The sequence below is a fragment of the Globicephala melas genome, chromosome X (genome assembly GCF_963455315.2).
Source record: "Globicephala melas chromosome X, mGloMel1.2, whole genome shotgun sequence".
Classification (NCBI taxonomy): Eukaryota; Metazoa; Chordata; class Mammalia; order Artiodactyla; family Delphinidae; genus Globicephala; species Globicephala melas.
The window spans coordinates 96,641,926-96,664,604 of NC_083335.1; the positions used below are offsets into that span (position 1 = coordinate 96,641,926).

Here is a 22,679-nt window from a genome sequence, read left to right on the forward strand (position 1 = left end):
CCAAAGCCCCACAAAACAATTATTTGAAAAGACTAATAACTTGCACAAATCTCTGATCATATTAACAAATAAAACAAAATAGAGAAGGCAAAATGGACAATATTAGGAGTGAAAGAGATGACACAACTACAGATACTACAGTGATTAAAAAGATAAAATCATGTTCTGAATAATTTTGTTAATAAATTTAAAATATTAGATGAAATGGGAAAAAATTTTTAGAAATATGCAACCTACCTAAACTCGTCCAATTAGACAAATAGAAAGCCATTAAAGTACAAAATCAATAGTTTAAGTTATCCTACCATAAAACACACTAGAATCAGATGGCTTTGCAGGGAAGTTCCAGAAAATGTGAAATAACAAAGAATTCCAACAATAAATCAAATTTTCCAGTAGAGAAAAAGAAGGAATATTTCCTCCAACTCATTTGGTGATGACATAATAACCTTTATAGCAATTTTTAAAATAGTGTATTAAAAAGTTACAGAACTGGTATCCTTGGAGAAATGGCTGATTCTAGGACTGGGGCTGAAAATGTACACAATAAGCCTGGAGCATCTTTTAGTGCCAGAAAGAAAGCGTTTAACAAAACAAAACAAAACAAAACAAAATATTTCAATGGTTTGGGTATGTCAAAGGAACATAGGAGGCAACATTTGAGTAACAAAATAAATAACATAGCATTGAGTTGTAACCCAAAATATAAAATAAGTATCCATGAGTCCATAGTGATATAAATAAATAAATAATTAATTAAATGAACAAATAATTAGGGAATTCCCTGGTGGTCCAGTGGTTAGGACTCAGCACTTTCATTGCCATGGGCCCGGGTTCAGTCCCTGGTCGGGGAACTAATATCCTGCAAGCCTTGTGGTGTGGCCAAAAAAAAAGTAAAGGGAGAAGAAACAAGTCTCTTGTGCGGAAGAATTCCAAATAATTTATGTAAATCCTCCTCCCTTAAGGAGAGAGAGCGTAAGTCTCCACTCCTTAATTGTGAACTGTGTATAATAACTTCCTTCCAAAGAGTATACTATGAAAAGTTACAGGAACAAATTGTGAATACAGATGCACTACTCATGAACAAACTAACAACAACCTGAATATAGTCTTGTTGAAAAAAAACCATCATTACCAAATTGGTATTATCCAGGAATTATTTTAATATTACAAAAAATACTAGTAAAATTTACTACATTAAGAGACTATAGGAGAGAAAAAACACATGATCATATTAATAGATCAATAAAACACATTTGATAGAATTCAACATCCTTTCCTAATAAGAATTTTTAGAGAACTAGAAATAATAGGAAATCATTATTAACCTCTATCATTAACTATGGAAGGCAGATCAGCAGTTGCCAAGGTCTAGGTGACAGGGGTTGGGGTGGGGTTGGGGTGAGGAGGGATTGACTGCAAAGGAACATGAAGGGACATACTGGGGTGATGGAAGTGTTTTATATCATGATAGTGGTGGAGGTTACACAACTATATGCATTAGTCAAAAATAAAATTAGTGTTTTCATGTTCTTCGGATAAATATTCAGAAGTGGGATAGTTGGAGATATATGCATGCCTATGTTCATTGCAGCATTATTTACAATTGCCAAGGTATGGAAACAACCTAACTGCCCATCAACAGATGAATGGATAAAGAAGATGTAGTATATATACACAATGGAATACTTCTCAAGGATAAAAAAAGATGAAATCTTGCCATTTGCAACAACATGGATGGACCCTGAGGGTATTATGCTATGTGAAATGTCAGATTGAGAAAGACAAATAGTGTATGATTTCACTCATATGTGAAATATAAAAACAAATAAACCAAAAAAATAAAATAAATGAACAAAGCAAACACATAGATACAGAGAATAGAGTAGTAGATAGAGGGGAAGAGTGAGAGTGTGAAATGGATAAAGGGGGTCAACTGTATGGTGAAGGATGGAAACTAAATTTTTGGTGGTGAGCATACTGTAGTATGTGCAGAAGTAGAAATATAATGTTGTACACATGAAACATGTAATGTTATAAACCAATGTTACTTCAATAAAAAAGTAATTTAAAAAATCATTAAATTGCACACTTAAAATTGGTGAATTTACTTTATGTATATTTTACTTGAAAAAGCTGACAAAACTAGAAAAGGAACTATTAAGTTGATAAAGGACATCTACAAAAATGAAAACTGACAAAAATTATAAAACTTCTTGTGTGTTAACTCTTATTTTATCTCCTGCTGCAGCAACCACTTCCATGCTGCCTTTAACGACTTGTTTAACAGTTACTTTCAGGCGCTCCCTCTCCTGGGGCTGCATCCTCTACCTCTCCCTTCCTGGAACCCATGCTGGCCAGGGTTACCTGCATGAGTCCACTTGCACTTATGCATGCAAAACCTAAAAATACAGAGTAGGTAACACCCAATGTCCCATCTTGGACAACAGGGTAAAAAAAAAAAAAGTATCAATCAGTGCTTCCCTCCTTCTTCCCACAGCTGAACAGTTTTGAGATGTTTTTCCTAGAACTCTTCAGAAATTTCAAATGTTCATGAAGAGATGGAGCAACAGAAAATATATTTCATTTTCAGTTTGCAAACTGGCCCCTGTACACGAAGGGCCAAGGGGAGACCAAAGGGGTTGACCACTCCATATTGTTAGGTGGCTTGTCTTGGGTGGATGCAAGATGAGCAGATCTCTGCACCCAACCACCAGAATCTTAAAAGTCTATATAGAAGTCTTAACAGGGTTTAGTCACATATACCATCCAGATGGTCTCAACAACATATTACTCTCTCAAGGCTGCGTCCTTGGAACAGCTCCTAGTGTGGGAATGGTGGGTGTAATTCCAAGGACAGGGGGGTGGGTGAGGAGCCTTTCATTAACCGGGTCCAGGTTGCAGGTCAACTGGTGATCATGTCCGGTTTTTAATGCAGACATTAATGCACTGCTGGTGGAAGTATAAATCCAATAATGGTAAACAAGTGCATACTTGTTGACCCACAATTCCACTCCATAGCATGTAACACTTGCACATAGGCCTTAAGCAATGCTTCCAGAATATTTTGAGCAGCACTGTTCTTAAAGGCATATGAATGAGTCCAAATGGCCTTCCACAGAAGAACAAACAAATATTCATTCATTGTATAAATATGCAGTGGAACATTATGCAAGAGAAAAAAATGAAAGCATAGTAGCTGCATGCATTGGTGTTTACGAAGTTCAAAAAAGTCACAGAAAAAGACATGCTATAGGATTTTATTCATATAGCACTAAATGTGATAAAGCTAAATACTAAATTGCTTATGTGGTAAAAGTATAAAGTAAAAGCAAGAGAATAAATAATAGAAATTTTTAGACCATGTGCACATCTAGGTTGAAGAAAGGATGGGGAGATCAGTGAGGCACATACATGGGGCTCTGAGCTGCTAATATTCTATTCTAATATGGTTAACAAGCACTCATTAATTTCTTATTGGTTAAATTGATATACCTCCCTTTTGTAAATATGCTGTATTTCATAATAAAAAAATGTGATTGTGAAGAAAAACAGCTTTAGGTTGGCGGTTTGCTCAGAGGTAGACTCGGTCAGATACAGACTTGCTTCTCTAGAGTAGAGGAAATCATTAACAATATTTATGGTCATTTGGACATAACCCCTTCTAGGGACCTAACTACATTGTGCTCCAATACCCATCACCGCCTCACCCACGCTCAGTAGTGTCTTCACAAAGTTAAAACAGTATACACAAACCCAGTGGAAACTGAAAAATAGGATTTTAGCTGAGAAATAACCCACGGCCTTCAGGCCATGGGAGAGCCTGTGAAAGCTCCCTCCTAAACAGTGAGAGGCCTTGGATGCCTTGCACCTCTCCTCTTTCCTTTGTGAACCTCCTAAATACCATCTTATTCCCTCAGTTCCACTGGCTGCCACATCCCTGGATTTTACTTCTTGGTCTGGCACTTTTAGGGTTCAAAATCTGTTTATGTGGTCTACCTGGCTTCTCCCCAGGATGCAGGTTCATATATTAATCCTTTATCTGCATACCTTGCATGGCCCATGAACAAGTAATGCTCCAGCCCAGGGCCAGAACCTGCCCTGCTCTTTCATGAGGGAGAAAGGGGTACATATACCGGCTTTAGCTTAGCTCTTTTAACTGTATATTGACATCATTTTTGTGATGCAAAAAACAACTAGCCTGGATGGAGCTGAGCGCAAATATTGGTCCAACTGCAATATCAAAACAATAAAGTTAATACTAAAGCTGTAAAGAATTTTTCTAGGATATGTACCTCTAAGTGAAATTATTGGATGAAACAAAAGCAAGAAAATAACTTTAAATTGAATGCGGAAATTATAATTCTTTTTTGTACAAATCAGAATTTCTCTAAATCTGTAGCTTTTTACATTTGGAAATAAGTGGATATTAAATAAATGTATTTCTTGTTTTGAAAAGATAACTAGATCATTTTATATTCAATCTAACAATTTTTCCTAAAATGGGGTTTAATGTTGATGACCTTTTTCAATAGGTTGGGATGTAAACAAGGTCATATCTCTTTTATTTTTCAAATTGATTGCTTAAAACCTCACATGTTCATACTAGTAGTATGTCCAATTTTCCCTTTTTGAGGGCTTTAGCTTGCATTAACCAAGGAAAAGAAATTTACTTGGTCAATTCTTCTTCCAGAATCTATGCACACAGAAGGCTAGAGAGTCTGGTTCTAATACCATGGTGTTGTCATATGGAGTCACAGCTAGACTTTGGTTGTCTGGGGTCTGATGGTTCCTTGTCCACTGCTGAGGTGAGGCCTTTGGTGGTTTGGATCCTTTGTGGGACAAAGGAGTATCCTGGTCTATGGTTCTAACTTTATCATTCTGTGTGTATGTATGTGTGTACACATGTGTATGTATTTTTAATGTTGCACTCACATTCTCAGCCCTTGTTCTTCCAAGTGGAATGGTACCTCCTCATAAAGGAGCACCTATTTATGAATCTAGTGATATAGGTCCAAGACATTTCCTTTGAATGACTCCTTATTAGAAGTCTCCTAACATCTTTCATAAATAAATGCTTATCTGGGTTCTGTTTTTGCTTTTATTTTAAGTACAAAGAGAACTTAGACACTTAGGACTTATTCCACAGCTGGACTGCAGCTAGATTTTTGTGTAATTATTTCGAACTTTTCACCATTGCTTCTCCCACAGTTAATTTGACAATTACTAAAACATGGGCAAGCACCATAAACAGGTATCATAACAAACAAATAATTCCTAGTAAACACTCATCTCCACAGTGAGTGGGGCTACAATAGATTAGCCTAGTAGCCCTGAGTCTTGAGTATGCCCTGGGCATCAGTTGGCCTGCTTTACCCAGACAGTGGAGAGTGTTAGTTAATTTGGTTAGTTAGTTGGTTGTATAGAAATAGGTTTCTTACATGAGATCATGATACGTTAAAATGACATACAGGAAATTCCCTGGCGTTCCAGTGGTTAGGACTCAGTGCTTTCACAGCCGAGGGCCAGGGTTTGATCCCTGGTCAGAGAACAAGATCCCACAAGCTGTGCAGGGTGTGACCAAAAAAAAAAAAAAGGGCTTCCCTGGTGGCGCAGTGGTTGAGAGTCCGCCTGCCGATGCAGAGAACCCGGGTTCGTGCCCCGGTCTGGGAAGATCCCACATGCCGCAGAGTGGCTGGGCCCGTGAGCCACGGCAGCTGAGCCTGCGCGTCCAGAGCCTGTGCTCTGCGGCGGGAGAGGTCACAACAGTTAGAGGCCCGCGTACCGCAAAACAAAACAAAACAAAACCAAAACAAAACAAAAAAGACATATAAAGTATGACAGTACAAAAGATATCTGAACTAGGACATACTGTGTCCCTATATAATATCTTTCACTTAAGATGACATCACTCATCCCTGGTTAACACAGTAGTCTTACAAATTTTTGGTCTGTATTAGTATTCAGATCATGCTTTGCACAAAGTGACCTTGGTGTGTGATTTTTATAAATATTGCTTAGTCTGAAAGACTAAATTTCAAGGTGGAGAAAAAGGCGACTAGCAATGACAGAGGAAGAAAAAGGATGGGGCGGGGGTGGGGGGGGAGGGGGTGTCAGTCCTGAGTGGAAGTCTACTAGCAGGAATAGAACAAAAGGCAATTAGCAGTGCTTGTCAACTCTTGTTCCTTCAGTATAACATAGCTTTAGGCCTCCTTGTAAAAAAACATTAGTTAGGAATAATGTAGCGATCTTGATGTTCTATCAATTTCAGATGACAGAAGAGAAAAATTTCAGCTTTACTACTTAACTGCATGGCCTTAGGTAAGTAACTCAAACTTTACGCAACTCAATTACCTCACCTGAAAAGCAGCACTGGCACCTTCTTCTTTGTGTGGCTGTATTCATTTAAGACATTTAAAAAGCATGGGTAAAGCACCTAGAAAATGCTAGAAGTTGATAGGTGCTCAAAAATTATAATTAATAATAATATTAATAAAATGATGTGCAATGAAATCTGATTTGGAGCTACTTACATTTCTCACACACTAGGTTATTAATATTCATGTGTCACAACTTTTAAGTCTCTGACAGTCCTTGACCAGTCATCTGAGTGATGCCCAGAGTATTTTCTCTTTTTCCCAACCTTCTAGCCAAACTTGACAGCACATCATAACAGGGTCTTATAATGGAACTCTCCTTCCCTCAAATTTAGATGAGATACCAAATAGAAAAGATATTGACATGCCAGAGTGAAGGTGACAGAGATTCCCTCTTCCAATTACTGAATTTACAAAGAAAAGAGTAGGATCAATTCCATCTCTTGAACCCCTCAGCCTGATCAACAGCATAAAAAGAGACCTAGAATAGAAGCAGCACCCCTTTATAAAAAGAGTGGCTTTATACGTCCAATCTACAAAGAATTAATGCTAAATGAAGTTTGGAACTTTGATTAATATATTGCAGCTGGACATTCTTTTTTTTAGGCTGCACTGTGCTGCATGCGGGATCTTAGTTCCCCAACCAGGGACCAAACCCATGCCCCGTGCACTTGGAGTCTTAACCACTGGATCACCAGGGAAGTCCCACAGCTGGACATTCTAATTGCTGAATCAAAATTATATTTGCCACCTAAACTGACGTGGGACTTGCTATTACATGAAAGTGAACAGACACCTATGAGCTCTATAAGAGTTTTCAACAAAGAGTGGAGGAAGATTACTCTGCACTAAAAATGTTTAAAGGGACGTTGGAGGAAAGAAAAAAATTGTTGCCTTTTATTCCTTCCAATGTTTTTATAGTGGTACAATACACATAACATAAAATTTACCATTTTAACCATTTATAAGTGTATGGTTCAGTGGAATTAAATTCATTCATAATGATGTGCTACCATCACCACTATCAATCTCCAGAATTCTTGTAAAACTGAAACTCTAAATCCATTAAACAGTAACTCCCCATGCCACCCTTCCTCCCAGCCCCTGGCAACCACTACTCTACTTTCTGTAAGTTGCCTTTTGAATCATATTTTTTTCAAACAGACTTAAATTGGGGAATCATTTTTAACTCTTCACTCTTTAGTATCACATACCTTGGTTGTTTCCAAACAGGCCTTGCATGTTTTTCTATATAATGCTTTTCCAAACTTTTTTCTTCTTATGGAGTCGTTGTCAAATATATTATTGAAAGTATAGTCAACTCTAACTAAATCTAGAGAAATTTCTCTATTTCTGATCTCTTTCCATTTAAAGCACCATTAATGATTACCACCAACACTATCCTCGTTTATGTACACAATTTACTATCTTAACATTTGTTCTGATACTACCCAGAAGGGATAATGGGAAGGCAAGAAACCCATTACAAGACCAAACATTGCAGCATTAGCAGATGTGATGAGAAACTTGGACATAGTTGGAAAACCATTTGAAAGAGTGAAGGGAAAATGGAGCGGTGAAAAAGCCACTTCAATAGTGAAGAAGTCTGGCTGAGAGCAGGGATCAAAGACAGAGTGAACATTTTGCACTACAGATTCAGCAATCCTATGTCTGGATTTTGCAGGGCACTTTTGATTTTTAATATTTTGCCTTGTTGTTCCTTTAGAACACTTAGTTGGTCAGACCTTGTGTACTAAATTTTGGTTTGATGACATGTTGATTGGAATGGATCTGGCTTGGTAATGGCAAAACCAGCCCCATATTCAGTAAAACAGCAGTAGGAATATTATCCCAAAATACACAGACAGTTTTCGGTTTGGGGAAATTGCTCACACCCAAGTGAAATTTGACTGTACATCAGGGAAAGAAGGTTCTACATATTTCCTGGGGAGAGACAAGGATATTCACCAGTATTTGATGTCATACAAATAATTGAGTATGGGCTGTGCGTGCTGTGTGGTGCTCTGTGTGTGTGTGTGTGTGTTTCAATTTGATTTACTGCTTGCTTATTAAAAAAAATAATAAGCCAGAATGTGGATCATGTGAGAGACTAAATATGACAACAGCAGAAAAAGAAATAAAAAGAGATAAGATTTTTAAAATGGGAAAAGGTAAATCATGTACACATACTTTAGAAATGCCTTTTGACTGTTTTAACCACTCTCTCCGTTTTTCTCACTGGACTTAGGGAAAGGGAGTAAACACCAAAAAACATCGGGAAAACACCATGAGTTTAAAAGAATATGATAAATGAAAGTAGAATTAAGAAGCATGGCATAACTGAAGGGATTTTGCAGCAAGTCTATCAATATTTAAAATCACACCCTTTAAAATAATTTCTATTTTAGTTTTGCTGACTCCAAAGAACAACATTAATGTATTTACTTTTTCTTACATTATTTGATCCTGTACTCAGACACTTGCGCAAAGAATGAAAACCAGATTTGGGTTTTCTCCTAAAAAGAAGCCTGTTTCTAAGAGAGAAATGTACTCCAGGAAAGGCCTGAGAAACAGCAGCACACACTAATTCAGTCAATGAAAAAATATGTTAAAAAAGATTTAAAAACCCAAAGCACAAAAAACACACACAAAATATGTGCTCTCCCTCCTGGACACACACGAAGTATTAAAATGTATGACCAAAGAAATGTCCAGAAATTGATATGAAAGTGACAGTGAATTGGTAAAAAGGTTCAAAACATGTTGAGAAAAATTGCAAAAGATATTGAATAGAATATATTAGAAAAATGTACTTCTCTGAATGTGTTTAAGAATCTGCTTTATCTGTCTTGCTTTATCAAAATTGGTGATATCTTGTCAAGAAATAATAAAGGGTTATCAGAAATCACAGCTTCACTTAGTTCACTGTAGGGTGATGGTGTCAAAACATAGAATGGTGGCGTCAATCACCCCAATTCTATGCCAGCTAAGAAAAATTGGTCCCTACAAGGGTTACTAGCCTGTCCTTCAGTCTCAATTGTCAATTCTAATAATCAATAACTTTTATTTATCTTCTATTTTTTCCCCTGACCTGCCAACTATTCATATATAATTGAGCTTTTATAATTTTTAAAGTAAATTTCATTTGTCTTTCACTTTAGTTTTCTCTTCATCATACTGAAAAATCCTGTATCCATTCACTCCACACATCATGTCCCCTGGATAAACTTTCCCAAATGACATCTTTAGCTTACTCTCGCCTCCACAGGCAGCTTATGCTCTCAACACTGTTCACTGGCACACCATTTTTTGTTTGTCAGTTCATCAATTAAGAATAGTATATGTGAGTTTCCCAAATCTAATAACTGGGTTGGCTAAAGATAAGGAATTTAAAAAGAGTCTGGAGATCAAATGTCTAAGTGGCCTGAGTTTGAAAGCACAACAATGCAGCTTCATCCTCTTTCTTTACCTACACATATCATTTCCAGGCCTGTGACTCTCTGTATTTGATGGTCTTTATCAGTGTCCTGCTGTACTTTGTTCTACGATGCTCTTTCAGATGACTAGGCTAATTGAACTTTTGCCTTTCACTTCTTGATCCTTAGTAGTTTATTTATGTGCTGTGAAGTTGCAATAAATGTCTCAAAATGAATTCAGAAAAAGCCAGGGGTCACTCTTAGTGTTCCTCAGTCTTAAAAGTTGCTATTTAATGTGCACTTGAAGAAGCATCATCATTTGTCTTCATCAGTCAGTTAACACATCTTCAGACTCTTGGGACTACACTGAGAATGACAGCTCTCAGAAGCAGGTGAAAAAACAACAAAAAAAGGTGGTTTAGAACTATTGAATCAAGAAAACCCTGATGACCCTTATGGAGTAATCATTGCCAGTGGGATCAAAATCAGTGACAATTAGAGCCTGCTGAGAAGTGGACATGAAAGAAACTCCATTCTCCTGGTCACCACATAATGCATTGAAGAGTAAGGAAGAAAATGGTGATTTTTAAAAATTCTCTTAGCAGCTGCTTTCATGCAGCTACCTGCAGTAGAGGTTGAGCCCTGAGAGACCTGAGAAGATGATGTAGATCAGGCACTTCCCAAACTTTAATTTGTACACTGATCATTATGGATCCCACTAAACTATAGATTCTGATTCAGTTAGTCCAGGGAGAGGTCAGGAATCTGCATTTCTAGTAAATTCTCAGGTGACTCCAGTACTGCTGGCATCTGTGGACCACAGTTCGAGGGGCAAGGATTTAGAGCCATAGGAATGAGCAGATGGATAGAGAAGGAAGGGTTGGGACTGACAGTGAGAGAAGAGAGAACAGATGCGGGCTCTGATGAGACAAGCAAGACGTGGAAGGCTTTCCTCTTTACAGTGTAGCACCCTTTCCTCATGACTCCATAAGTCATCAGAAAAGTTTCATAAATTCAAAACTATACGGTGCTACTTGATGTGTTTTTCCTGGAAATTTGCTGAGGGCTGACATTTGCACCTAGGTTGGTTAGGGGTAGAATTGAGCATTTGACTAGATGCAGAACCAGATACAGAGAAGAACAGAAGCAGCAAGGATTTGGGAAAGGATTTTGGATTCTGAAGGATCATGAAATTATAGAGTTAAACAAAGTTTCCCTAAATCTCCTAGGGACAAGAAGGCCTTAGCTGACATCTGGCTTATGCTAATATAATAATTATGATTAGTGCTTACCATATGCCAGACATTACACATTATATAGATTACCTCATCAATCCTCACAACAACTCGATGACATAGGTATCACCCTATTTTATAAAGAAGGGATCTGACGTTAATGGCAAGCCCAAATCCATACACTCAGTAGGTTCCAGAGTGATTATCTTAACATTGGTCTGGCTGAATCAAAACAATCCCCATTCTTGTTTACCAAAGACCAGAAAGCCTGAAAGGAAAGAGGGGAAAATGTGAAACAGGTAAAGTTGAAAAAAATGATTCAGGGAATGATAAAAAGCTCTGATCTTCATATTGTTCTGATATTTCTACCAATATCTGTTTGGACCTGAATGAACTGACATTTTGAATTTTGACAAACTACTGATGAATCATGCAGTACTCACTAACTTTACCGACACATTTTAAAAGGTGAAATCTAGAGCTGAGAGTTACACTGGAATACAATTCCTAAGAGGATCTTTTTTCCACTAGCCTCAATCCCCCAGCATTGCTGACATTTAAGACCACCTTTTGGAAATTCCAGAGAGAAATCGCTTAGCTGCTTTCTTCTACTTGGAAGTGTGAATATAAGTTGCTCCAGGTACCCTCCTTTCTACTTAATCCTTTTTTAATTTCAGCCTTTCCTTCAATTAACTTTGAGCCATTGCTATACTTGAGATGTATGAATTCGGGTTAATTTTTTTTCCATCGTGAGTGTGAGTACTTCAGGCCACAAAACAGAGAAGGGATCCACACTTTCTAATGAAAGAGAACTTTCTTACACTACAGAGTCCCTATCAGGAGAGCGCTTGTAAGGGCTTCCAGTTACAACAATTTTAAGACCATCTATGTTACAAAAAATAAACACATGGGAGAGGATAAAACAGTGCCAACCATCATGGATGAAACTTTTTTTGAGATGAAAAACTGACACTGTTGCAGTCTAATTTGGGAGGGGAGGTTCTAAGCAGGCACTTAGAATTTTTCCATCAAGTCACAGGTGTCTTCATTTAAATGTCCAAGAGTAAAAGGGCTCTGAAAACCCAGCAAGAAGTGCACAAAGATGGCTTTAGACTGAAATCTAAAGTCACAGAGAAAGCTTAGCTAATGGGTTCCAAAGAGAGCAATGGAAAATGTGAACAACTTCCCATGATGATTCCTAATGATGATGATCCATCTCTACTCTAACTTCCCTTGACTTGTGTTTAAGTCAAACCCAAGTCATGATTCAACACTAGTCCCCTTCGAGCTTCACCAAGCAAAATCTAGACCTGGTCATCCTACCCCTTTATTTTTGAGGCTTCCATTGTTCCAATTTCGATTTAGTCCTCAAGCGTGGGGCACACCAGGAGAGATGTAGAAATGATGTATCCTGATGATGACGGCCAAGGATAACTGAAATGCCACTAGGATGAGAATGTGTGGGTAGGCATGCATTTGCTTCAGGGTAACTGAAAGTTTCAATTTATAGTTGTAGAAACAAAGAAACCAGAAGTTTAAAAATGCAGGCATACACTCCAATAAAATGTTTTTTAAAAATGCAGCCATGGGGCTTCCCTGGTGGCGCAGTGTTGAGAGTCCGCCTGCCGATGCGGGGGACACGAGTTCGTGCCCCGGTCCAGGAAGATCCCACATGCCGCGGAGCAACTGGGCCCGTGAGCCATGGCCGCTGAGCCTGCGTGTCCGGAGCCTGTGCTCCGCAACGGGAGAGACCACAACAGTGAGAGGCCCACATACCACAAAAAAAAAAAAAAAAAAAAAAAAAAATGCAGTCATGAAGTACAAGAAGTCCTTATACTTACTTGGTCATTTCTCCACAAAGCTCTAAGTGAATACAAATAAAATATAAATGTGGAATAAAACTTGTGCCATAATTGATTTTGTTAAGAAAATAGAAGCTTGAAAAAGAGATGGAAGAGGCATTTAGAATTAATCCCACTGGGAATATTCTGATTTTCCCTGTATTTCTAGTTCCCGGGCATCTGACACACTTCTTTCATTACAATAAACATATTTACTTTAAAACTAATCATCCTTCAACTCCAGTGGCCTCTTGTGTTTTCCCTTTCATGATTTATTTCCTTTCTCTGTGGGCAAGTAAATTATTATGGTCATAGGCACTATTATGAAATAAGAAGTAACTTGAAGTCAAAACTCACACATAATGTGAAACGATGGATGTGCTCTTATTGACTTAAATCTAACAGATTCAATATTATACATTTTTAAATCATAAAAGACATTAGAAAATGATTGAATATAGTTATTTGGATGTGGAATTCTTCATCGTCATCAATATTCTTTTCTTAAAAGAGCAGAAGTTGTAATTATTAGTCACAATTATTTGTGATAACTCTAAGCCAACAATTTTGTGACAACAGAAGAAATCTCAATAATGCAATACAGAACACACCATAACCTGGAACTCTCTTGGACCTTATTAATTATCATAAATAGCAGGCAGGACTTATTATATCGTGGTTTCACTCACATCAGAATCCTTCTAGCATGGACCTCGAGAATGGAATTATAGTAAAGAGAGTAAACCCTGAAGTAGTCTTTGTTTCTAATTTCTAAAGTATTTTGCCAACATTATTATCTGTTACACTGGACAAACAGCTGGTGGATATTTCTAATCTTTTAACGGTTGCTTCATAATTTTCTCCTCCATTCTATTTCTTCCTCTCTATAGCAAACTAGTGCCTGCTCTAGGAAGACCTTTCCAGCAGCTGGAAAGAGAAGCATGACTTAAAATTGCAGAGCCAAACTGCCCTGTCCCTGATGGATAAAGCTTACTTTATATGCATGGTGACCTGGATTCAGAAAAACTGGATGACACCTCCCCACTGCCTACCTAAAGAAGGGGCACAGGATTGACATTGACCAGAGGCGGCTGTGACAGTGACAAGTTTGGTGACTTGAAGAGTGTATGAGATTTTCTGGGATCATTCCTGAAAACAGTACATCATTTCTCCCTTCCTAACTGATTACATCCCTTCTGAGTGATCCCAAAGGACTGAACCTTAGTAGTTGTACCTTTCAACTGCTAAGCAAATGTAGAGATGGTGCCCTTGCTGACAGGCTGTGAGCAGACAATGTGACATTTACTCCTCTTTATTCTCTCAAGACACATTCAAAGTCTGGAACGTGCTCCCTCCTCACCCCCCCATCTCTTCCATATCCTCTACCTCCCACCATGACACTTCCCTACTTTTCTGAATGAACTTCTCAATCTCTTCCATCTGACTTCACCTCTCACATTGCTGCCCTGTTTTTCTGGCCTGACTGATGCAAGCCTGAGGCGGATCTCTTCCTTTACTTCAGAGTCTGGGAATGACTCCTTCCTGTCTTTCCCTGGCTATACAACTCAGGCAGAGTTCCATGTCAGAGTTCTATGACTCCAATTCTCATGGAGCTCCTATACCATGGGATAGAATTTGGGCCCTTAGCCTTTGCCTCCCTGAGGTCTAGGGAGAGGGGTGACCATGGTGATATGGTGCCCAGGCTAGGTTCAGGTGAAAGAGGGGGTGTCTGGCCTTTGTGTGGCACCATAATGAAGGGCCAAAAAGTCATCACTTCCAAGAGATCTCTAGTAAATTCGCCTAAGCAAGGGACTCTTTCTTCACAGTTCAATGTAGGCCCATATCATTTCTCAGTTATGGGTCTTTTTTTTTTTAATTTATTTGGCTGTGCTGGTCTTAGTTGTGGCATGCAGGATCTTCATTGCCGTGTGTGGGATCTTCGTTGAGGCATGCGGAATCTAGTTCCCTGACCAGGGAACCAACCTGGGCCCCTTGCATTCAGGTGCGGAGTCTTAACCACTGGACCACCAGGGAAGTCCCTCAGATATGGGTCTTTTTCAATTCTTGTTTCTACTCCCCTCCTACACACACACACACACACACACACACGCACACGCACACGCACACACACACACCCCTTAGCTGTCACCTCCCATCCTACTTCCAGACAGATACCTTTTTTGTTTTTTGGTAGGTTTTCATTCAATGTTAACTATGAATCTCTGCTCCACCGTTTCCCTTTTTAGAGTAAATGCAGGTCCACTATCCCTTATATGAAACCTCTGGGGCCAGCTGTATTGAGGAACTTTTTCAGATTGTTGAATGACGCTATGGTTCATATGTTGTAAATTAGACAACACCCAACAGGGTTTGTGGCTCCATATTTATTCACACTAAGTGGGATAAACCAAAACCATACATAGCCTCACATCAGTTTGTAATTGTTTTTTGTTTTTTTATTTGTTTGTTTTTACCAAATGAGTTTGCTACAAACTTATGAAAAGGAAAAAAAAAAAAAACCCTTCTGTCTTGAGAGCTTTTTGTATTTTTAAAATGAGGATTAAGGATTGGTGATCTGTATTATGCTGTGCAAATTCTAGACATATTAAAAGAGGAATGGAGTATTTTAGGAGAATTTGGCTTTTTTGTTGTTAAAAATGCCTTATTTTTCTAATTTTTGAGACAGTACAGAGACAATTTTATAGGTGGTACAATGAAGGATGGAGTTGTTCAAGTAAGCAGTTTAGTACAAGCCGGAAAAACGAAGCAAGGGGAGGGTGGGGCCGGAGGAGGAAGGAAGCCCAAACTAGATGGAACGAAGATAAAGAAAATACTGGCAGACTGGGACTGGAACTTATTAAAGGGCAAGTGATAGAACTTGGAGAACAAAAAGATAACTTTGAGGGCATAGTCAAGAAATATTCTTAAAAATTATTTTCAAATGTACCTTATAAATCCACGAACATATATCCAGGTAAAAGAAAGATATTCCAAGCCTGGTCGTCCCTATTAATCGTCCTGGTTTATAACTTTGCAGTGTTCCATTAGGAACTGTTTTCAAGGATAAGCATGTAAGCTTCTTTCTCCTTGGAAGGTTGGGAGGCCAAGAATCCTGTTGGAAGTTAGAGGTTCCGGAGCTCAGAGTGCTCTAGCATTCTTTGTTAAGTGCGGTAAATATCACGATGGAGAGGTAGGGGAACAAATGTAAGAAGACAATGGGTTTTTATTTCACATTGAGTTGGTTCTTACTCTCGTCATTTGACACTAACTCAACTGTTTCTTGCATTCAAAATGTTGCTTCGGTCAAAATGTAGTCAGCCCTATGGAAAGGTGATTAGAAGAAAAGAAACTGTTATCCGCAAAAAGTATGAACTCCCGCAGCGTTGAGGATGGTGTTTCATTAAAAGAGAGAAGGCATTTCTTCCATTCTTCAGATCTTAACCACTATTTTTGGGTTTCTTCCCAACTTTTTCAGACAGTGAAAGATCTGGGAACACCCCTACCCCCAATGAACTATCAATAAGTTGTTTCTTTTATAGGAAAAAGGGCAAGTAGTCAGAGATACAGGAGACAGATAACCTACCAATCACAAGCTGAACTATAGTCAGTTACAAATTGCAAATTCAGTTTCAATGGGAGTTTATTCCTCATGTACAGGGGGAAAAAAATAGAGCGTCTCCTTAAAAACAGAGACAAGGTCGAACTGGGCTGAATCCTTAGCCCCAAGCACACAGTAAATATGCGTAGATTCATTACTTAAAGATATGCCACTTTTCCTATGCCAGGCCCTGGGCTAGGTCTTCGGGGCACAGGAAAAGGTTAATGCAATGGAGGGATTCAGATCCCACTTGGCATAATGTAAAGCCGAATGAATAAAGGTTTTAAATAACGTACAAAGAACACAGCAGCGGGGAAGCAAGTACGGTTTACATCACATTTGGTGGGAGCTCTCATTCCCATTTTAGCTCCTGCGTTCTTTCGTTTCACGCCGCCCTTCCTAGGGGGCGCGAAAGGAGGCGAGCCCAGAGAATAGAAGCCGCAGTAGGCCGGCGGGGAAAGTTAGGAAATAGGGAAAACTGGCGGGAGGGGGCGGGGGGGGGGGAAGAGATCGCGTCCAAGACTGCGTCCATCCTGAGTTTGAAAAGAGAACAAAATGCCTTTTGTCACTTTTCTCCACCTTCTTCCAAATCCCCCCGGGATGAGAAATTGGCGGGGCGGGAGGGGGTGTGTTACATCGCTGAGAGAGAACCTCTCTTTGCTCCAATGGCCACAGCCCAAGAAACCTAGGAATCTACAGCTGACGCCTTCTAGAAAAGGACCCACCCCAGCTCGCTAAGAAAAGGAAATCCACGTGACGGGAGGGGGTGGGGGCGGGAAGCCAGGCGACCCCGGAGCGAGCGCGGCCAGGGGCGGGGCCGGGGGCCGGGCAGCTTCGAGGAATTGCCCCGCGCAGCGGTTCTGGGGCGGAGGGCTCGCATGGGGCTATGTGGACACAGCACACTAGGGTAGAGGACTCAATGCGCGCGCACAGCGCACGGTGGGCAGAGAGAGAGCGGACCCATTCCGCGCGCACCGGGCAGGGGTGGGGCGGCCGCAAGCCTCTCGCGCCGGGAGCCTGGAGCCAGGAGCCGGAGCCTGACGTCGGCCCGGGTGCTGACCGCTGCCCCTCCCCGCTCGGCACCGCCTCCCGCAGCCGGGGAGGGGCCGGGGCGGAGCGAGCGAGCGGGGCAGCGCCGGGGCGGAGCGGGCGCAGGCAGAGCGCTGCGCGGGGCCGGCGGCGAAGGTCCACGGCGGGAACGGCGTCGCTGCGGCTACCTACGACCCGGTCCCCGGCCGGCCGCCCCTCAGATCCACCTTCGTGGCGCGGCGGAAAGCGCGCGGATCCCCGAGGGAGCGAGTCCACGCGCGCGGCGGCTCGGCTGCTTCCCTCCGTGGGAGGTCGGGCTCCCGGCTCTCCGGACCCGCCTGGCATCCTAGTCTCCGGCGGGGCGGGCCGGCTGCGGCGCCCGGGACATGGCTTCGGCGGGCAGCGGCATGGAGGAGGTGCGCGTGTCGGTGCTGACCCCGCTGAAGCTGGTCGGGCTGGTGTGCATCTTCCTGGCACTGTGTCTGGACCTGGGGGCCGTGCTGAGCCCGGCCTGGGTCACGGCCGACCACCAGTACTACCTGTCCCTGTGGGAGTCCTGCCGGAAACCCGCCAGTTTGGACATCTGGCACTGCGAGTCCACACTCAGCAGCGGTGAGGGCCCGGCGCGCCGCGACCCCTGCCTCCCGCCCCGGACCTCCCCGCGCCCCGCTGCCTGGACAGCTACCGCCTCTACCCGCCTCTCCTTGTGTGTCCCCCACCCTAGTCCGCCCCCTCCATCCTGGCCCTTCGCGGATCCTCGGGCTCCAGCCAACTCCCTGATCTCCACCCCTCACCTCTCCCCAATCCCGGTCGCCAAACCCAGTACAATGTCCCACGCCCTCTCCTCCCGTGGCCATTCCTCGGGCTCTGGAGTAACACGTATGCTATTTTGGGTAATTGTTATCATTTAAGGCGAGAACCATGTGGCTGTGTTGAAAATGCAACGCCTTCCACACCCGCGTTAAAAAAGACACAAGCAAAAGCGCCCCAACTCCCATCAGGATGCTGTGGGTTCTGTCTGCCTTCCCCACTTCTCTCTCAAGGAGGAATGTGCCTGAGTTTACCTCTGAGTGCCCCCGTTTCTGTCTGTTCTACTCCACTTTACCTGGGTTTTCCCGTGAGTTTCGGTTTGGATTTTAGTTCCTTAAATTTTTGAGCGATGTGAAGAGTTGGGAGAGGGACAGGCTTTAATTTCCTTGCCTTTTTTGGTGACGCCGTCCTTGGTTGAGAGTTGCTCTTCTTTCTTTCCCACTCCAGATGCCTCTTCAGTCCTCCAGATCTTTCTTGCTCTTCTGCATGAGGTACTCACAGATGCCTGGAAAGTTGTGGCTTATTCAGCCAGCCCTGGAAACAGCAAAGGGATGGGGTGGACGGCGGAGAATTAGGTAGTCACGGAGGGCCTTTACAAACACTTTACTCTCTCCTTGAGCCCCGGTTGCCTTCCCCTGCCCTCCCAATGTTACGCCCTTAGCAGAAATCTGACAACTTCCGATTTCTTGCTGCAAACCCCTATTCCTCGCTAATCTTGATTCTTGAGCTGCTGGTGTCAGTGCAGAGAAAGGGGAATAAAAGGCAGAAGACCAGGCTGTGATTTTATACACTTACACGCGCACCCCTGAGAAACTCATTAAATTCCTTCGTGACAGTTCCCTGTCTTCTCTGGGACTATTTATAAAGCCTTACTGGAAACGTGTCAAGTTCCAGGCAAGTTGAAATAGGACAAAGAGCCACAAAAATCAGATTTGCTTTTGTCTTTGGTTTCTTGTTATAAAAGAAATTAGTGCACTTGGTTTAGTTTCTTCCATAAATTTGTCTGTTTACAAAAGGCTTTTTCTTTGATATTACCTCAAAATTTCTATTGAAGGATTTCGTCTTTGTTGCTTAATTTACTGTGGAGGGGACTGGTTGGCAGCGGGAGGTCAACATTTAGGTCTTTTAATTCTTTCAGGGTTGGTTGTTTACAACTAAAGATAAAATAAATTGGTAAAATGCCTTTCTTCAGTAACCAGGGGATCCAAATAAACTTTGGAGAAAATATGCTTTCTTTCCCCTCTCCAATAGAAATGGAAATTTATGTAGGAATGCCAGCTCCAGCACGTCTCCTTAGCAACGTGAATCTTTTGCCCCTTTCTCTCTGTCTCCTGAAATAATAGCCCCCTGATTGCATAAAGACTTTTCAGATAGGTAGGAGAAACAAGCTTCAACTCCCATTTTCTTTTCAGGCCCGTATCCTTTTCTCTCGGCCAGGAATGTGGGGAATGGGGAGAAGCCAGCTCGAGTTTGTGGCGCGTCTGCAGTGTTTGCTAATCTTTCCTTCATTGCCTCCATACCCATTTATCTTTGCTTTTTTCCTCTCTAAGCACAAGCTTAATGCAAATATAGTTGTAATAGGACTCTGCAAGGTAAAAATCGGAGGCTGGTACAGCTTCTGATTTTTTCTTCTAAACCCGTTATTCTACCCTCTTGCTGAAACTCATACTGCAGCATTTATTTCTTGTTGCGTTCCTGAAAATAAAATAGTTTTCCTCCTAGAAAAAGTACACTTCAGAAGCAAATTGGGCTGGTGGAAATGGTTTTGTTGGAGGCTATCTGGAACAAGTTATTGACTTTCTTTATGTAGTAGCAGTTCATTTTTCCTCCCCAAGGTGGTGGTGGACGGGGAGGATGCAGGAGGAAAGGAAACAAAATCTGGAAAATCGCTCATCTCCCCACTTTACAAAGTCTATTTTCTTACAGTGTTCGGTGCACTTGAAGCTTCTGTGCACCAGTATTCTGAAACAAGGGGGAAGCTTGAAGTGAAACGAACAATGTTTTCCTTGCCCGTTCCAAAGGGCAGGCAGCTTTTCTCAGTCTGTTTGCTGTGTTGAATAGCAGAAAGCAGGGAGGGAAATGTCTTCTCTGAAGATTTTAAGAGATCCACTTCTTTGTCTCGAAATGAATTACCTCAGGAGGAACCACCAAGGACAGTTTTACTGAAGGCCCTTTACCAGCATCTTCAGGGCTTAATTAAAAACCTTTGTCTTAATTAGAATTGAAACTGCCGTGAAGAGGCAAGCTTGTAAATACAGAAGGGAAATTTGAGGAATGTTTCTACCGATGACAATATGTCCTACTTAGGCCCAGTTCCTAGGGAAACTTTCCCCTCAGCCATTATTTTTAAAGCCGCATTTTAATTTTGGTACCAAATGTGCATCGTTTGCCGCTTATAACCTGTTTTATGGTTTTAAGCAAAAGCAGCAGAACCATTCCTTTTGTGTCCTGGTGTATTGTAGGTTGCGTCAGCACTTCTAGTACGAACCAGTAATCCGGGTGTCAGTCTACTGTAATGCTTTTCTCCGGTGTCCCAATTCAGTGTATGGGGGACTATCCAGGCATTCATCCTTAAGCTGTAAATTTCCCAAAAAGACAAATGAGAAAATGGCTAATAAACTGTCATTCGCGGTGGAAACAGGAAAAAAATAAATTAATTAAGTATGCTTGTTAGGAAGTTTAGAATAGGAAGTACTCACATGGCTGCTGGCCACAGAATTTCTAAGGATGATTTTGGCAGCCTTTTAATACATCTTAAATATTATTTTTAAATGATAGTAATGTTTTAGACTTTTGCTTAGTCGCATTTAGTTTTGATAACTTTTTTCCTAGAATATAATTACAGGGTTTCACAGCCATAGCAATTATAAGAGAATCCTTAGTACAAATAGGATTACTCAAGTGTATATAGAAAGCTGACACCCTAAACTTGACTTCAAATGTACTGTATAACCTCTAGGGTAATTTTATACTTCTTCTTTAAAATTTATAAATACGTAGCTATTTCATATAAATCAGATTGCTTTTTTGACGTCTGTGTTATTTACTGACTAAGCAAAATGTAAGGGTGTGCAGATGGCCAAATGAACACAATTTACTGAGAGTAATTTTGGGATATAACAAGTGGCATTTATCCAGCTTTCCATCCACAAAATACTTGATTAAATAGTTGGTTCCTTTTTCAAGGAATATTAACATTAGCGCACTGTCCTAAAAATAGCTGCATTTGTAACGAGTCACTGGCAGTTTTGAAATGGCAGTGTGCTGTAGGCTAATAACAGGTGAATATTATTATTTTCAGTTGACAAGGGGTTCTTTTAAGAGTGCTTTGTATGTAGCTCATTTTTTAAAAACTGTGATATAAAAATCCACTTTAAAAGGCATTATAAGAAAACCTGTCTTGGGTGGTAGTTTAAGATAAACGGAACTGCCTAAACACCTGCAAATCTTAGAAAATCTGAGATACAGTGATTCTGAGTTCAGATGTGTATCATCTGTGCATATTTTGAATCCATATCTTAATTGGGAAACGTAATTTCATTGGAAAACTTTGCAATGTGATTTACTCCACGGAAAATTCAGCTTGTTGCTTGAAATGAGTTGATATTGATGCATGTTTACAAATAACTCAGCAAGCCTGGAGGTCACAACAGTTATACTCTATTCTGGTTTCCTAAGAAAGAACAGAAGTAGAACAAATGGAATTTTTTTTAACCTATACAGCGTAGACTGGTGGAAAATTATTCAAAGAGCAGCACTTAGCACCAAAACTTTCTTGATTAATAATCCAGAGAAAACCCAGTATAACATTTAAAGATCTTGATGATGATTTCCTTTTAAGGTCTCCTAAGACTCTGAAGTTCCCCAGATTGATTTTTACAAAGGACATTTTAATCTGTGGGCAGATATAATTCCTCTTTTGTTCACATTTGTAGAATGATTGTAATCTCCAGGGAGCCATTTAGATCAATCTTTGTCAGCTAAGGGATTTGATGAATATGTGAGAAGCCTGGCCTTTCATAAAACCTTTCAAAACAAAACCAAAACAAACAAAAGCATATCTCAAGCAATAGATTTTGCCCGCTGTCAGGAATAAATTTGAAGAATCACTTTCAGGTTTCTGTTTAATACTAAGCCCACTTAGTGAGACCGCAAAGTACTACTGGATATATTAGTGAAAAGGATTTTAGGTGCTCCAAAATAAGTCCCTGGATTATATTACCTAAATATCACAGTAAACTTCTTTATGAACTCTGATAAATTATAACATAATCCTCTAGGAGGGCAGAGTAGTGTTGTGAAGAATATATGAGGCTTTGGATTCAAACTGCCCTGAACTTGACCACTTACCAATCATATGACCTCATACAGCT

The 22,679-nt window shown here is 40.7% G+C and overlaps 1 protein-coding gene across 1 annotated transcript in view; it reads left to right on the forward strand.

The window, feature by feature from the left end:
• The first annotated feature begins 17,729 nt into the window (after positions 1 to 17,729).
• The window catches only part of TMEM47 (transmembrane protein 47), a 29,336-nt gene continuing 24,386 nt past the window's right edge, over positions 17,730 to 22,679 (forward strand). Inside the window, exon 1 of the mRNA XM_030849067.2 lies at positions 17,730 to 18,108. Coding sequence (XP_030704927.1) covers positions 17,883 to 18,108 — 226 coding nt within the window. The 5' untranslated portion in view covers positions 17,730 to 17,882. The remainder of the gene's footprint in view (positions 18,109 to 22,679) is intronic.